Here is a 17,551-nt window from a genome sequence, read left to right as displayed (position 1 = left end):
AGAGAGAGAGTGTGTGTGTGTGTGTGTGAGAGAGAGAGAGAGAGTGTGTGTGAGTAAGAGAGAGAGAGAGAGAGAGAGTGTGTGTGTGAGAGAGAGAGAGAGAGAGAGAGAGAACACAGATGCAGGAGATGGGGAGCCCAAAGCCTGGGCCCCCAGCACCTGCTAGAGCTACCCCATGATTCCCAGGTGAGTTTAACCTAAAGAGAACCACTCCTACCCCACCCCAATCTATCCCCTGGGATCAGGGTTTTTGTAGTGTTAGGACAAAGCATATGAGGTCCCTACAGGGGACAAAGCATATGAGGTCCGCTGAGCCAGGCTCTGGTGAAGCCTCACCAACTTCAACTCAACCTTCTCATACAGGCACCATGTTCCGCAAGAAAAAGAAGAAACGGCCCGAGATCTCAGCCCCACAGAACTTCCAGCACCGTGTCCACACCTCCTTTGACCCCAAAGAGGGCAAGTTCGTGGGCCTTCCCCCACAGTGGCAGAACATCCTGGACACACTGCGGCGGCCCAAGCCTGTGGTGGACCCCTCTCGCATCACACGGGTGCAGCTCCAGCCCATGAAGGTAATGTGGCCGGGCAGGGGGACGATGGGCTCGACCTCTCTCACATCATAGACAGCCAGGCCTGACACCACCACACTGGCACTTAGGGCAACCACGAATTATCCTGATAACCAGCCTCTTCTCTCCCAGCGTGGAGGGGTATTCCCTTCTGCCAGGTTACCAAATTTAGCAAATTAAGGATGGACAACTGAATTTGAATTTCAGATAATAATGTGTGTGTGTGTGTGTGTGTGTATACATATACATACATACATATATATACATACATACATACACACACACACACACACACATATCCCATGGTGGCACAGTCCCTGGGACTTGCTCTGCTAACCCATTGGCCGAGCCTTTCTCACAGTTCAAATCTATCTTGGATTCTGCAGGGGGAAAAAACGGGTGAATTACAGCCTCAGAAAACTGCTGGGAGGACAGCTGTGAATCTAATCCAACTTGACAGCAATGACTTTGACCTTTCTTACTTTGATCTGGGACATACTTACACACAGCAAAGAATGGCACAGCATTGACAGGGTTTCATTGTTTGTAAATTGAGGATGCTGAGTTGGAGCTGATCCAACACTACTTAACAATAACAACACTTATACTAAAAGTATTTATTGTTCATTTGAAATTCAGATGGTCTCTGTTTATCAGGCAATGGGACTGAGATCTATCTCTAGTTCTCTGTGGGTCTGAAGCCTGTGAGGGGAGATCTGGAGCCCAAAAGGGGTGGAGCACTCACAGACCAGCACAGTGCAGTCACTGGGGTCAAGAAGGCAGATTCAATGCCTGGGAAAGGTTGTGGCACGAAGCCCTGCCATGGTTTGGAGACCGCATGACCAAATGTGTGGATGGGTCCTTATCTCCCCAGAGGTCATAGGTAGAACTAAAGAATGGCAGTCAGTCCCAGGCCCATCCTGGGGGCAGCTGAGCCCACTCTCAGCACCCCAAAACCCAAGCCCATTGCCTTCGAGTCATCTCCAATCCACAACAGCCTCATAGGACAGATTAGGACTGCACGGTAGAGTTACCAAGGCTGTAAATCTTTAGGGAAGTGACTGTCACATCTTCCTCCCTTGGAGCAGCTAGTGAATTAAAGTCACTGGCTTTTTGGATAGCAGCTGAGAAAGAGCTTAAATACTACGCCACCAGGACCCCTTCTTAGCTTCCCAGGCTAGGCTGTTCCCGTTGGCTGGGGTGCTGGGCTGCAACCCAGTGGCTGGCCTGCTAGCCTGATGGAAATGGGCCTTGCATGCATTTCTGTATCTCTGCACCAGCACAGGCCTGGGACCTGGGACAGGGATAGAAAACTAGATGAGTGGATGCACAGCAGAGAAAGGAGGGCTGTGGAGGGTCTACCCTCTAAGGACCAGCCTCCCATGCCCAAGAACGTCTCTGGTTCGGCCGTGAGCAAGTTGCTCACCTTCCTCTTCTCCCCACAGACGGTGGTGCGTGGCAGCTCAGTACCCACAGATGGCTACATCTTGGGGCTGCTCAACGACATCCAGAAACTGTCGGTCATCAGCTCCAACACCCTGCGAGGCCGCAGCCCAACCAGCCGGCGGCGGGCACAGTCCCTAGGACTGCTGGGGGATGAGCACTGGGCTGCTGACCCGGACATGTACCTGCAGAGCCCCCAGTCTGAGCGCACTGACCAACACGGACTCTACCTCAGCTGCAATGGGGGCACCCCAGCAAGCCACCGGCAGATGCCGTGGCCCGAGCCACAGAGCCCACGGGTCCTGACCAATGGGCTGGCTGAAAAGGCACAATCTCTGGGTCCCACTGAGTTCCAGGGTGCCACCCAGCGCTGCCTGCAACTGGGTGCCTGCCTGCAGAGTTCCCCACTGGGCACCTCATCCCCCACGGCCACCGGGAAGCGTGGGACCAAGACTGTCAGGCAAGGCTCCGAGGAGGCCCGGCCACAGTCCTGCCTGGTGGGTTCAGCCACTGGCAGGCCAGGCGGGGAGGGCAGCCCCAGCCCTAAGACCCAGGAGAGCAGCCTGAAGCGCAGGCTGTTCCGAAGCATGTTCCTGTTCACTCCCGGTCTGACCGCAGCCCCTCCAGCCAACAGCAAGCCTGGTCCTCCCGCCCAGAGCAAGGTAGGTCAGCCCAAGCATCCGTCTGAGCTCACTGTCCACATGCAGAGTCTGGTTGAGAGGAGTACAGGGACTGAACTGATCAGGAAACTAGCTCGGCCTAAGCTCAGGCTTCTGCTCAGAACCAGCCAAGACCACCATCTTCAGAGGCTGAGCATGTGAGTCCAAGGTTGCAAGCTGGCTGCTTACCAGATGGGGCCTTGAAGGCTGTGCTTTGCCCTCCGAGAGTGTCTAGGCCACCACACTTGGAGGCAGACACCTCCCTGAAAAGCAGCGCTGTGAACCATGAGCCCAGAGCAGATCTCCCCTGCCCCGAGTGACTGAGAATCCTCTCCAGGCCCCTGCAGAGACAGGCCTCCAGCTCCCTGAAAGAGTGTCTCCCTGCCTCTTCTAGAAGCCTGGCCCTCTCCACGCCTCCTCGTCCCAGTGCTCTCCTGAGCACCTATAGAGAGGGCTTCTTGCTAGGATGTAAGCAATTCTCATGTGCCACATCCTCAAATAAGGGTTCCTTCTTTCTTTCCTTCTTCCCTTGTTATCATACTTATTTTATTATTTCTTTAAATATTTATTCTCAGATTTGTGTCTTCTGTGTAAAGCTAGTGGCCCAGTGGTAAAGAGTTGTGCTGCCAACCCAAACGCAGCAGTTCAAATCCACCAGCTGTTCCATGGGAGAAAGTTAGGCAATCTCCTCCCATGTGATTGATTGTAAACCCTGTGGAGGGTCAGCTATGAATTGGTTCCAACTTGACAGCATGTAACAACAATGATGACAAGCTCGAGGCTTGTGTTTGCCTATTTCTGGCCTTTTTGGGCAGCTGCAAGTGCACATTTTCTATGAGAGAAAGGAAACAGTGAATGGAGCCCTAGTGGTGACATGTCTGCACTTGGTCTGTGACATCCTGTCCATACTGACAGTATTCATTTCCCCATGTGGCAGATAGACTGACTCAGAGAGGAGAGGGGTCATGAGGCTGTTCTGTCCTCTCAACTTGCTCCAAAGGACAAGGCTTCAGAACCTCATAGCCACTGTTCTCTAGCTCTCTAAACTGCAGGCAGAAATAAGTGCAGACGACAGCACGGGACTTTTAGGTCATTCTTGGGATAGAGCTGCCTGACAGTGACATGCATTCTCAAGCCTCCCTCTCTAGGGGGCTTTAAGAATGAGCCTGGATCTCTTCTGTGCGATGGTGTGAGTGTGGTCTGACTCAAATGAGACGAGGGCAGCAATATGGACCTAACAATCTTCCGAGGCCCCTGGGAGCTGGAGTCTGTAGCACTGAGGGCCAGTCAGCCCCTGGCCTCACGCACTCCAGCTGGCTCCACTCTCCCGTGGGGACAGGACAGTGGACTGAGAGCTGCCATGGGGTGAGGGCGGGAATGAACACGTGCACTGTGGCTGGATGTGTCCTGTGAGCAGCACACGTGTCTGTGAGCTGAGGTCTGTAGGTGGCTATGTCCCAGGGGAGCTAGTCCCTCACGGAAAGCTGGGGTGCAAGCAGGGCAGTGTGTGCTTTAAGGGAGGCCCCTCGGGAATCCTGTTGGGTAGAGTTCAGGATTTGGACAAAGTGGGTGTCCACCTTGAGCTGAACTTCCACCGCTGCCCCACAACAGGGGAGCAAGTCCATCCACCCAGCTTGTCCACCTGTCTGTCCAGCTCTTTTGTGAGTACCACCAGGCAGTGCCGCTGGGACGTGATGAGGTATCAGGTAGTGGTGTCTCATGCTAAGAGAGGCCAGAGTTCCAGGGGAGTGGTTTCCTTGTCAGTACCTGAACCATACCAGTAAATATTCCCAGGGAGACTCCCAAGAAAAGCAGGGCTGAAACCCCTGAGTTCTCATGTCGAGTGGGATTCTTTGCTGTGGGGCTGTCCTGTCCATTGCAGGACTACCAGACTCACGAGATGCCAGAAGCTCCCCCTCCCTGTGACAACCAGAAATGTCTCTGGGGATTGGCAAATGCACGCAGGAGGACAAAATCCCTCCTGCTTCAGGCAAATCCCAACTCAGAGGGAGAGTTCGGGTCCAATCCTCTCTCTGTCCCCCATGCTACACCAGGAGCCCTCAGACCAGGCTGTGTCCCTGTGTGCTGTGGCACAGCTGCAGGGGTTGGTGGTGAACCCTGACATGCTTCCCCCCAGCAGCTTTGAGACTCTATGCTGTGGGAGGCGAGGAGTGTGCTCCTGCGACTCAGCCCCAGGCACCTTGGCCTGCATTGAGCTAAAGGGCCAAAGAAGATCCAGAGAATGGTGGGGGACAAAGAGGTAAAGCTGCATAATTACGTGTTTGGTGCAAAGGTTAAAAGTGGCTTGACTTAGAGTCAGAAAGGGCAAATCAGAACTCAGCAATCGGCAAACGTCAGTTCAGCACCTGCTGTATAATCATGTGGGATGTCCTCTGTTAGGACCTAAGGATGGACGGCATTAACAGGACCACAGCATAGCCATCTGAGGTCAGGCTGGAGGGGCTGAAGCCTGGCTCTGCCCCTGCTGTCTTGTGACTCAGGGCCAAGTTACTTAACCTCTCTGAGCCTATTTTGTCATCTACAAATGAGGAAAATAATAGATTAATTGGCCCAGTGACTGCAACGATGGCTTAATTTGCAGAGATTGTGAGGTTGGTGCAGAATCGGGCGAGGTTAGTGCAGAATCAGGCAGCTTAAACCAGGTTGTTGTGAGTAGGGTCACTGTGGACTGGAGCTGACTCAAAGGTGCCTCAGCAACATCTCATTTCAACTGTGAGAATGAAATAAGGACTTGCCAAAGTGTTACATCCTCGATAAATAGCATCCTTTTAAAGACTGTTCTAATGTTATGACATGGCCTTTGTCTTAGAGTGCAACCCCAGGCTCACAGCTTGGAGAGCCCAGGAAGGACACCTCTAGTGGCTTCCTTCCCAAGGCGTGGTCTCAGTCACACAAGTAACTCCAGAATTAATCCTGAACCCCTGGTAATTAACACCATCTTGCACTCCCTTCCTCTTTCTTGAGGTGATTTAACAAGTTTTGTCTGGACCTTTCTTGTGGTCACCCAGTATGTAGAAACCCCCATCCTATGGAGACAAGCAGCAAAGCCAAGCTGGGTGCAATGGGGCCAAGCCTGCTGGAGTAAAGACTGAGCTTTCCTACCCCTCCGCCCCACATTCCACAGATGGTGGTGTTGGGCTTTTGCTGGATCCCCATCTTTGGTTACTTCTGTCCATGACCTGCCCCAGCCTGCAGGATCCAGCTCTGTCTCTGAGCTCAGTGGATGCCTGGGGTAATGTTACCTCAGGGGTCTTGGTAGCGGGCAGAAGAGGGAGTTCCCCAGCTCATCCAGGAGGAGAGGCAATCATTTTATAGCCTTCCATTGAGACTTCAGAGTAATGAGAAGCAAGCTCAAGAACAGCTTTGCAAGTCCTCACGTCCTGCCCCACTCCCACAGATGCACATTTTCCGAGTTAATTGTACCACTTGCAGGCCAACAGGCAGCCCCCCAGGCCCTTGGTCTTGGAGAGGTGTTTAGGGTCTATGTTCAAGATCATGGGGAGCCCACCCCCACCTCCCTCTCCTTCCTTGTCCAGTGCTATCTCAGTTCCTGAACCTGGGCATCTTATCGAGCCCTACCCTCCCAGAGGCTTCCTGAGCTCAGAGTCACAAGTCTATCTCTCTAGAGTTCCCAAAGTGCTCCTATGTCAGAAATCCAGGGGCAAGATTATCAGGCAGACCATACTCTAGGAACTTGGGAATCTGCATTTATCCAATTCTCCTGAGTTTACTGAGGATGGCTTCCAAAGTGGCATGCTACAGGCTCAACCCAGGCACAGCGGAGCCATGGCAGGACTCCAGGTCTCCTGAACCCCAAGTCCAGAAGGACCCCACCACCCAGGGAGGGGAGGATGCTAGGCTGGTTAAGACATGAAGGAATCACGTCCAAACATGTCCTCCATGATGGACTAAGGTCAAGGGATCCCTGCTTCTGTCTCTGCAGATTGAGCCAAAGCCAGAGGTGGACAGCAAGTGGTGGGCAGAGGGGCATGGGAGAGGTTCTCAGCGGGCAGTGCCATCCACATGCTGAGCCCAGGGCGGGGCCTGGAGGTCGGCAGCTAAAGACTGAGAGTGAAGCCCGATGCTGATGGTGCTGGAAAGGCTCTGGCTGAGCCTGTATGGCAGGAGGCAAAAGTGTGGGTCTCTGAGCAGCAGCCCATCCCAGGGTGAAGGCACAAAGAGCTGCTGCCCTGGAAATTGATTCCTCTCCAGAGACCAGGACGAGGGCCCACTGTGATGCGTTCTGGAAAAGTTCTGAGACAGGCTCCCTGTAGTCCCTGGTGTCCATCCTTATTTATAGTGTCCTTTGTTATAGATGGTCTTTTCGAGTGCCCTTTTAAAAACAGATGGTCCCTGGGAGGGGTCCCACTGTACATCACCAACACTTTGGAGAGAACCCTAGGATGAAGTCTTCTCCTGCCACATCAGCAGGAGGGTTGGGCTTAGAGAGCTCAGGAGCCTTGCTGACTTCCAAGGGTGGGCTTGAGGCCTGAGCAATTCCTGGGGACGCAGGATGCCTTTCCTCCTTTGCTGGGGTGTCATTACCTCAGTCAGAGCAGCCTCTCTAGAAGCTTCATGCTGGGAGGGGGTAGGCATCTCTGGGAGGCTTTTGACACTGAGGCTCTGATGTGACCTGGTCCCTCCCTCCTCACCAACACTGGGTTTGGCTGGGCCTACCCTCCTGACTTCAGGGCCCCACCAGCCCAGGGCTAGTTCCGTAGAACACTCCAGCTGGGACTGGGACCATGACTCCTTAGCGCTCTGCCCAGACCTAATCTCACAGCCCAGGCGCACAGCATTGGCTCCCTGCTGTCAGGTACAAGTACTGGCAGACCCAGCCTGACTTTCCTGCCTCAGTTCTAGGGAACAGATACAGCTGACCTGCTTGCTGCTCCCCACTCCCTGCCCAGGCTTCTTCCTCTGATGAGTCCGGTGAGAAACCTCTGACCTGATTCCCTGTGTGGCCGCAGCACAGGGGGAACACTCTCACTCCCTGTAGCCTGTCAGGGTCTAGTCATCAATGCCCAGGAATGACACAGCCTGAGGACACCTGGGGGTACGGGGCCTGCTGAGTCTTCCCAGGACAGCAGGGGATGGAGAGAGGCTTCTGCTCACTGGAACATTCCTTGGAGACTGGTTTTCTGAACCTGAGTCAGATTTGGCGTCAGTCATGTGAAAACTCTTTGCTCACAGAACCTCCTCTCTTTGAATGGACGCTCTATCGGACTTGCCAACATCCTGCCGTCACCTGGGGCAGGTTTCTCTAAGCATTTCCAGGCCAAATTATTTCTTCTGTTTCTTTATCTCCACAGCCCAACTCCTCTTTCCGACCACCACAGAAAGACTCCCCCCCAAGCCTGGTGGCCAAAGCCCAGTCCCTGCCCTCGGACCAGCCTGTGGGGAACTTCAGCCCTCGGACCACCTCAGACACCAGCAGCCCCCAGAAGTCCCTGCGCACAGCCCCTGCCGCTGGCCCGCCTCCAGGCCGGTCTTCCCCAGCCGGGTCCCCCCGCACCCGGCATGCCCAGATCAGCACCAGCAACCTGTACCTGCCCCAGGACCCTGCGGTGGCCAAGGGTGCGCTGGCCAGTGAGGACACAGGCGTGGTGACGCATGAGCAGTTCAAGGCTGCACTCAGGATGGTGGTGGACCAGGGTGACCCCCGGCTGCTACTGGACAGCTACGTGAAGATCGGCGAGGGCTCCACGGGCATCGTCTGCCTAGCCCGGGAGAAGCACTCAGGCCGCCAGGTGGCCGTCAAGATGATGGACCTCAGGAAGCAGCAGCGCCGGGAGCTGCTCTTTAATGAGGTGGGAGGAGAGGGCTAAACATGGGAGGGGCGCTGGCATGGGCAGTGAGCCCAGATCCAGGCCAAACATCTGCAGGCACGGGCAGCGGGTGGCCAGGCCTCTTGGGCACTGTGCCCAGCACTCAGCCACCCCCTGCGCCCCCAGGTGGTGATCATGCGGGACTACCAGCACCTCAACGTGGTGGAGATGTACAAGAGCTACCTAGTGGGCGAGGAGCTGTGGGTGCTGATGGAGTTCCTGCAGGGCGGGGCCCTCACCGACATCGTCTCCCAAGTCAGGTGGGCATTTGGGAGGATGGGGCCCCAAGAGGTGGCATTCACGACTGTCCAGGAAGGGTTACCGGGCAGCCTCTGGCCCAGAACACCTGGGGGTCCCCGTCAGATCATCCTGAGCCCTGCTGTTTGGGGTCACAGAGATCAGGAGTCTCAGGAACATGGGGAAGTGTAGAGGGTCTTCAGCTTAGGCCTGTTTCCACCGAGGCCGTGGCCTGGCCAGGCTGCTGAGCATGTGCCATGGGGCAGAGGGGCCATTCTAGCAACACCTTGCCTTCCCAGCCCAGCTGCGGTCTAACCAGCCCTCTTTCCCTCCTGGCCCTGCCTTCCTGACCAGGCTGAACGAGGAGCAGATCGCCACTGTGTGTGAGGCTGTGCTGCAGGCCCTGGCTTACCTGCATGCCCAGGGGGTCATCCACCGCGACATCAAGAGTGACTCCATCCTGCTCACCCTTGATGGCAGGGTAGGCAGTTCCTGATCCCTGCACACTGGGCCCCCTCCCCTGCCCCCAGCCTCACTCTTCCAACACTCACTCCCCTTTTTACCACTCACCCAACCCCCAGGTAAAGCTCTCAGACTTCGGGTTCTGTGCTCAGATCAGCAAAGATGTCCCTAAGAGGAAGTCCCTGGTGGGGACCCCTTACTGGATGGCTCCTGAAGTGATCTCCAGAGCTCTGTATGCTACTGAGGTAACCACCCCCCCAAGCCCCTTCTCCCAGGAGGTGCTTGGAAACACAGTTCTTTCCCTTGTGGCCCCCCCACCAAAAATAGTCCTGGTTCTCAGATGTGCATTTAGTACCCTCCCACTGCCCTGGTCCCCTTGTAAATGGGACTGCTCTCACCTGTGACTGTTTCCAGGACCATGTCCCAAAATTGCTCTTCAAAGCTCCAGAGCAGTGTGGGGCATGGCTACGCTTTTCTCTGTGTATTAGCCCTTCTCAGAGAACAGCTGCCAGCTGTGTCCTTACAGTTCATGGTCATGAGTGTAAATGACCACAGGCCAGGAGGAAAGAGATCAACTCAACAAAGAGCTGAAACCAGCAGCTCCCCTCCTCCAGACTCCAGCTGGTGGAATCAGGGATATTCTCTCCCTGCAGGTGGATATCTGGTCTCTGGGCATCATGGTGATTGAGATGGTGGACGGGGAGCCACCCTACTTCAGTGACTCCCCAGTGCAAGCCATGAAGAGGCTCCGGGACAGCCCCCCACCCAGGCTCAAAAACTCTCACAAGGTCAGTCGGTGCACACAGGTTGTGAGCCCTGCTGACTACATGCTTCCTGGGGCTCAGAAGGCAGGAGTGTGTGCTCCCAGTCGGCATCTGCTTCACACAGGGCCGGAGGGTCTGGGCTCCCAGGTCATTCTCCATGCAAATCCTACGCCCACATGTGGAGCTGCTCGTGCTGCAAACACCCAGGTTCATAGCAGGTTTCCCACCTGCAGCCGTAGCAGTATAGTCACTCTTCAGAAGGTAACTGAGAAGAGCCCAGAGTCTGATGAGAGGGGAAGCACAGATACCAGCGAGCCTAACGTCCCCGGGAAGAATCCTTATAAGCACAACCACTGTCCACATTTGTCAGCAGTTCATGGCATAGCCCTGTGCTCCGCTGTTCTAGACAGTCCATCTGGTCCTCCATTATTGCACATCCCGACTCAAGTCAGGCTTTCCCTTGAAAGCTTGAAAGCCCTGAGAGTGTGTGTGTGTGTGTGTGTGTGTGTGTGTGTGTGTGTGTGTGAGAGAGAGAGACAGACAGACAGACAGACAGACAGACAGACAGACAGACAGACTGACTGACACCCTTCTCTGCCAAATCCACGCAAAGGCAGGCCTACTTTGTAGACCCCGCCTACTGGCAGCCCACTAAGCACAGGGCTGCAAAGACGCACTGCCATCTGGTGGTCACAGTGAGAAATCCCAAAGGATTGGACGCCCAGTCCCTAAATGGCAAAATATTCCCCCATCATAGCAAACCAGCTGGACCCAAACATACCAATGTGAGCCCTGGCAGAAGTCCCTCTAGAGACAACTAAACTGACCACTGATGGCTCTTGGAGTTCACACAGCTGACCCCACGATAAGCAGGGAGGGGAAACCTCTGATTGGCTAACTCATGCCTCCTTGTATGTCAGGCCAAGTCTCAGCCTCATCCCAAAATACTGGCTCAAAATTCATTTAAGACAAGGATTTACTTTAGAGACTAAGATTTAGAGAAGGGGGAAAGAACCCCAAAACAAACCTGCCTTTCCTCAAGCCCCATCTTTTTCTACTTTTCAAAGCATGCCGTCATTTCTATTTTAATTTCACACACTCACACCCCCTTCACTTAAAGCTCCATTTGGCAGATGGGGAAAAGGTACTTTATTACTAGTCTGTTTTGCAGATGAAAAAACTGAGGCCTAGGGAAAATTTGCAGTTTGCCTGAGATAGGGATATAGACTCAAGATTAGGTTACTAGACACCAATCCCAGCTTCCTTCCACAAAGCAGGAACACTGAGTTCTGAGAAGCAGGGGTTAGGAGAGTGGACTGGGTTTAGAACCCAGCTCCCCAGCACGCCAGCATCTTTATTTCATTGCTTGGGACCATCCCCTAGAAGCACAGTGGCCATATTTTGTGATGCAGACTTTACCTGATCTCATAATCCAAAAAGGACTGAGCCTGGGATTGTTGTATACCATCAAGTCAGAAATGACCTTAGCTGGTTCTCCAGCAGGTTTTTAGAGGCAGTAAATCGCATGGGAGGAGACTGCTCATTTTTCTCGCACAGAGCAAGTAGACATGTCTTCACAGGTCTCCCCAGTGCTACGAGACTTCCTGGAGCGGATGCTGGTTCGGGACCCCCAAGAGAGAGCCACGGCCCAGGAGCTCCTGGATCACCCTTTTCTGCTGCAGACGGGGCTTCCTGAGTGCCTGGTGCCCCTCATCCATCTCTACCGCAAGCAGACCTCCACCTGCTGAGCCCACCTCGGGGTGCACCTGACACCTGTGTCCTCAGGCAGGGGACACCAGATGGCCAGCCTGCTGGCACTGCCTCATTCTCTCAGTATTCTCTCCAAAGATTGAATGTGAAGCCCTCCCCTCATCCTCCTGCCCCTCAGCCCACTGGGCCAGGCCGGACCTGCCCCCCCGGTCTCTCTCCCTCCCCACTGCCTTTGGGATGATAGAGACCCCTCCTGCAAGATGACCCTTTGTTATTTGCACAGGGATATTTCTAAGAAACATGGAGACCAGCGCTCCTGGCCACCATGGCCAAAGCAGCAGGCAATTGCTGCTGCAGTTTTTTAAAGGTAGTACCCTAGCAACCCAGGACCCCCAAGGGGGCAGACTACCTGTCTTCACACATCAGATACTTGCTGTTCTCAGCTCCAACTCCAAATCCTGGAGTCTTCTGAGAGGGCCGCAGGGAAAGTTTTTATTGCCTGGATCCTTCTCCCTCCCTTGTGTCTAACTTTCTGAAGGCACAGTCCCCCTGGAACCCCCCCTCCTGTCCCATTTCACTGACATACGTGCTCCCTCTCCCTCCCACAGCCTGCTCGGAGCTGGCCAACAGCCTGCTCGGAGCTGGCCAACAGCCTGCTTATAGGTCACAAGAGGGGAGGGGGGCATTCTTGGGTGAAAGAATGAGGATGGTCTTACTTTTGAGGATGGAGAAGACATTGTATGTGTTTGTGTGTCTGTGTCTGTGTCTGTGTCTGTGTGGGGGTACATACATAAAGGGGAGAAGGTCACCTCATCAGCCTGAGCCCCTTCAGATCATCCACAGTCAGTGTCAGTAAGGCTGCCCTGGCCCCTCCACTAAGTTCTGCTCTGAAAGGACCTACACCTACTCTCTTGGACTGCCTTGCTACTTCTTAAGTCCTCTGTTTTCAATTAATAAGGCTGAATTGGATCTAACACATCCTGGGGTTCAGGGGTTTTTCGAGTGGCTTCCAGCATTGTTTCTGAGTTTTTTCCTGTCCTGTAGAGTCAATCTGCGAGTCAGACAAAGGTGGGAAGGAGACTGAAACTTGCTGTACCAGTGAAGCTCATCTCAATAACGAGGTCATCAGGGACTCATTCTTCTCTTCAGAATCTTGTTCTGGGGAACCAGTGTTGGGGGTCCCATCACATCACACCATCATCCCCCAGCTGCCTCCTCAGACACCTGTCTCCTTGTCCTCCTTCCCTCCCCACCTTCAGGGCATCTAGGAGACAGGAAATTCCAGGGAGGAACTTCAGGTGTCCAGACCCTAACTAGAGAATATTTTTAGATTCCTCTGCTCCCTAGTGGCCTGCTTTGGGGCGAAACATTGCCAGGACTTTTTTAAGGGTCAGCATTTTAAAAACAAAAGCATCTTCCCTAGAAACTTTTGTGAATTGTTTGCACTTGTGCCTGTTTTAAATTAAACTGAGTGTTCAAATACCCAGAGTTTCCTGTTGTCTTTGGAGAGAAGCCAGGCAGCCTTTGAGCTCAGCATGGCACCGTCCAGCCAGGTGTCTGTCCCCTCTCCCCAGTGAGCTCCCCAGGATAACTGGCCAGCAGAAAAACTTGGCTCCCGGGTGGGTGGTTGTGATGTGTGGGGACTGAAATGAAAGCAGAGACGAGGGAAACAGGAAGTGAACGGCCCTTGGGAGTGAAGGGTAGGAGAACTAGACAGGGCCCCTTCCCCGGATAGGCCAAGAAGGGGCTGTGTGTGCCACACCTCTGGGGCTCTGGGGTCCCTTTAGACAATGACCACTCTCTGCACCAGATCACCAGATTCCTCCTCCTGTTTGCTTCTAAATCCCTGGAAAGTCAGAGTGGTTCTCCTTAACTCATTCATAGGAAGCCTGAAACTGTTCCACCCAGAGCAACATCTGTTTCAGCTCTCAGAACTGAACAGTGTAGAGCAGCCGACAGTGTAGATTTGTAAAAAGTGCAGTGTAGCCCCAGGAAACCCAAAGATATGGGGCACAGTCCCCAGGAGGTGGATGGCATTGTCTTTAAACTTCTAATTTTGATTCCATTCATTCCTTTGTGATTTCATCCTACCTCCCAATGAGGGTTCATTGCCACATCTTAGCCTGGCAGACCTAGCATTTCAACATAGCATTTCTGCATCAACAGCTCCCTCCACCATGGTTCCCGAGTTACCCACAGAGCCTGTGACTTAAGTCACAGGAGAGGTTGGAAAAGGCAAAAAGGCATTAATTCTCTCAACTGAATAACACTGGATTTATTTACTATTCTTTTGAGTTCTAATTGACCTTCCACCAAACAGCATCATTCCAAAGAACTATGCATACATCATTTAGCCTCATACTCAGATCCATTCTGAGCTTGAACTCCAAGCTCCAATGGCCTGGTCAACTTCACAAGGATGAAAGCAACAAGCACTGGGTAAGCAAAAATGTTTCGAAAAAAGTTTCATATAAAGTGGAGCGGTCTGGTGAGGATCTCAGCCTCCGTAGCCTTGGGCTGCTATGAGAAGTGGGGAATAGAGAGTGGGGCCTGGCAAGATAACTATATTAACAAGCCAGTCGAACAGTTTGAATCTGACAGGAAAGATGTACAGTTTTTTAGAAACGTCACTTCAACAACCAACTTCTTGGTAACTCCACTAGAGAATACTTCATGGTTGTTTCTTCAACAAAGGAGATGCAAGGTGACATTCAACAACAACAAAAAAAAAAGCCAGACATCAGCAACACTAGAAAGATGACAGCACCTTCAACATACTGTACACCCCAGCCTCCAAGGTGTGTGTAAGAAGCCAAAATATACATTCGTACACCATTTAAAATGTCATAAAAATTAAACACAATTGAAAAGGGAGTAAGTGGGCAAGCAAGGGTCAGAAAGAAGCCATTTGCACTTGGGATATCCAGCAGTCCACCCCACACTAGCCCATCCCTCTGGTTCACTAGGCATTTACTGACAATAGGACTGGGGAGAGGCAAGTGACTTTGAGGTGAAGGCGGCAACACCCCAAAACGGAAGCAAATACTATCAACTGAAAGCAGTGCACGATGGATTAGCAAGCCCCAAGGTTTAGAAACCATTAAGGAGGGGTTGGCAGCTCCGGTATATCGAAGGGCAGGACCTCTCTGGTGGTGGAGATGTAACTACGAAGGCCTTGAGGTTCTTAGTGATGGGGCTGGCTCCTGCTATTCCAAACACAGGGATTTTTGTTGTTCACTGCCCCTTACTTCTGTGGAATGACTTCAAGTATCCGGATTTAATGTTCTACGGGTGGAAAAGGAGTCCATGAGTAAAATACACACAGAGGGTAAAAGTACAAGTTATCCCAAGTAAATCCAGAAGTCTGAACGTAGAGCCAAGGAGCAGCAGGGAAAGCGGAAGACCGCCACGAGGGGGCAGCAGAGAACATGTCCAGAGTGCAGGCACGCGCGGCTTAGCCGACCTAGAGGTGGAAGGATTGCGGACGTAGGTGTCTGACACCTGCACAGACAGGGCCCGCTCCCAGAGGAGCACCCACCCCGCCTCTAGGGCCAATTTCTTAACAGCGAGTAATTCTCTTGGAGTTACAAGTGTGAAAGTGAAACCAGTTCCGAAAAAAAAAAACCGATGTCTTGGGGAGAAAAAGACCCTAGAGCAGACAGGTGAGGGGGCGCAGGCTCCACCTTCGAAATTCACAGTGACTCTAAACGCGGCTACTGCTTGTGCTGGGTCTACAGACACGTGTGCTGACACTTCTGCGGGGTCCTAGCGCCTGCGATCGTTTACTTCTCTCCCTCCCCCACCCCACTAGAACCGTCACAAAGAGAAGGCGGGCGGAGGCGGGAGGGTGGGGACCAAGGACCGGCAGAAAAAGGGCCTTTCACAGCTCTCGGCTGTTCTTCTGACTCACTAATCTGCCCAGTAAAGAAAGCTGGGCCGGGCCTGCGTCCCACGCAGTGGGACAGATGCAGGGGTCCCCCCTGGTCTCGACCTCTAGAATCCATCATCCGCCCTGCCCACCATTAACGGCCCAGCAAGAAGCAACTGCCGTTTTAACAAGCCCCTTCCTGCTCTCGCCGGGAGTTTGATGTAATTTAAACCCGGACCTGCGGCTCGTGTGGGCTCTGACTCCCGCGCGCACCGTTAAACGTGGCAAACACTTCAGTCAATTATCCCCCTCGCGGAGCTTCTATTTAAAGAGACATTGTTAGGTTCTTAAGCCTCGGATCAGACCTGCTGCTTTCTGCTTTATAGACACGAGTTCTTTGAGGATTGGAGGAAACACAATTAAGCAAAAGCCTTCGCAACCGGTCTACCCTGCGGGTGCACCCACGTGCAGGCCAGGGGAGCTGGGAAGCGGTGAGGGAGGGGGAAGAGCTAAAGCTTTTCCATTTCAAGATTCTGGGAGTGAGTGGAAATTAAGTAAGGCCTGGCCACGAGGGGATGGGACCTGTAGCTGGTGTGGCAGCAAGGGATGGACCTAAAAGCCGAAACTTAAATCCAAATCAGTTGAGAAAGCTGACTTGAGGCTGGAATTTGGCAGAGAATGGGCAGAACTGGTATGGAACCTCTTGTCGGCAATGAAAGCTGAATCCTGGGTCAGCCTGGGGCAGTGAGAGTTAGAATCGACTAGAAGCTGGTTCAAGTGGCAAACGGTGTTCAACTGCAGAGGCTCTGCCAACCCCCTAAATCTGTGTTCTTTTCTTTAAATCAGGAGGGTTTATCTAGCAGAGAAAAAAGAAAAATCAAACAAAACTTAAATGCAGATTCCTTCCCAATAAGTCTTCCGATCCAGAACTCTTGAGAGGAAGAGAGACAGGGAGGTTGTGGCATAATTGTCAGTAGACCTCAGATGGACCTCAGGACTCATGGAAAGGCCACGTTAGTTCCACAAAGCTGACTTTTTGGCGGACCTGGCTGTCAGTGTGTTGGAGACCCCACCTTGGGGAAGGATATCAGGAAGAGCTCTTAGGAAGCTAGGTCGGCCCAGGCCTAGAAGGTAGTCCAGGATTGGGCATCAGGGCTGGGGCAAAGAGGTCCATCTTCCTGGCTGACAGCCTCTCTCTATCCTATAGAACCAGCCTTCTACCCCTTGTCTCCCAGGGACAGGAAAGTAGGGAAGGGAGAGGCAGCGAATACCAAAGAGCACAAGTAAGAAACAAGATGGGGATTCTTCTCACAGAGGACAGGCCTGGCTTTCGGAGTCATACAGGTTCTGGGAACAAGGGCAGGAGAGCATCCAGGAATTGAGGGACCTGGAGACAAAGGGGCAATCCCAGTAGGGCCGAGTTGGGAGAGACAGGAGGACCTTGGAGCAGAGCCGTTTACCGCTGGGCTTGCAGCACCACGGCCTCAGTGCCATCCTGCCAAGGCTGTGGCCCCGGCACCGAGACAGGTTGGGCATTGGCTTCTACTTCCGGGCCGCTTTCGGGCCCTGATGCCTCCCCCACCAGACTGGGGATGTCTGGGGCTGTAGAACGTCTGCGCAAAACCAGGCGACCCGAGCCGGGACCGCCCTCGGGGTGGGGGCTAAGGCCAATGGGGGCTTGCACTGAGGTCGGAGGCGCGCCTTCTAACACCTCATGAGAGCGCCACCGCCCAGTCCCCGAAGACTGGGGTGAATGTGGTCGGACCATGAGAGCCCCAGCCCGCAGGCGAGCCGCCTCCTCCTCGGTCACGGCACCTAGTGCCAGGCTCATGCTTCGGCCCAACTCGGGTCGCTCGCTGCCCTGCGACCGGTGCCGGCCCGAACCCTTTACCCCTGACCCTGTCTCCCCGCTGTGGCCTCCCGCAGCTCGCGCAAAGCGCGCCAGGAGAGGCCGCGGGAGGCGGCGGGGGCTGGGCCGTCGGCGCTCCGG

The 17,551-nt window shown here is 53.7% G+C and overlaps 2 protein-coding genes across 3 annotated transcripts in view; one reads left to right on the top strand and one right to left on the bottom strand.

Annotated features, from left to right (window-relative positions):
* The first annotated feature begins 353 nt into the window (after positions 1-353).
* PAK6 (p21 protein (Cdc42/Rac)-activated kinase 6) lies at positions 354-12,258 on the top strand. 2 transcript variants are annotated; one of them, XM_006883024.1, is made up of 8 exons: positions 354-572; positions 2,015-2,674; positions 8,005-8,502; positions 8,647-8,780; positions 9,112-9,238; positions 9,339-9,464; positions 9,873-10,007; positions 11,564-12,258. In XM_006883024.1, exons 1-8 carry the CDS (start codon positions 369-371, stop codon positions 11,729-11,731), a joined length of 2,052 nt encoding a protein of 683 aa, XP_006883086.1. In that variant the 5' UTR covers positions 354-368; the 3' UTR covers positions 11,732-12,258. The 2 variants fall into 2 exon arrangements, with proteins under 2 accessions (XP_006883086.1, XP_006883085.1); XM_006883023.1 differs by lacking the exon at positions 9,873-10,007 and having other exon boundaries at positions 369-572; positions 11,564-11,731.
* A 4,759-nt stretch (positions 12,259-17,017) lies between these two features.
* ANKRD63 (ankyrin repeat domain 63) overlaps positions 17,018-17,551 on the bottom strand; it is a 1,199-nt gene continuing 665 nt past the window's right edge. Inside the window, exon 2 of the mRNA XM_006883227.1 lies at positions 17,018-17,545. Coding sequence (XP_006883289.1) covers positions 17,018-17,545 — 528 coding nt within the window. The remainder of the gene's footprint in view (positions 17,546-17,551) is intronic.

Source organism: Elephantulus edwardii, unplaced genomic scaffold (genome assembly GCF_000299155.1).
Source record: "Elephantulus edwardii isolate Elephantulus edwardi_28Jun2011 unplaced genomic scaffold, EleEdw1.0 scaffold00026, whole genome shotgun sequence".
Lineage (NCBI taxonomy): Eukaryota > Metazoa > Chordata > Mammalia > Macroscelidea > Macroscelididae > Elephantulus > Elephantulus edwardii.
The sequence above is the reverse complement of the archived record's forward strand: the minus strand, read 5'-3'. Positions and strand labels throughout refer to the sequence as shown.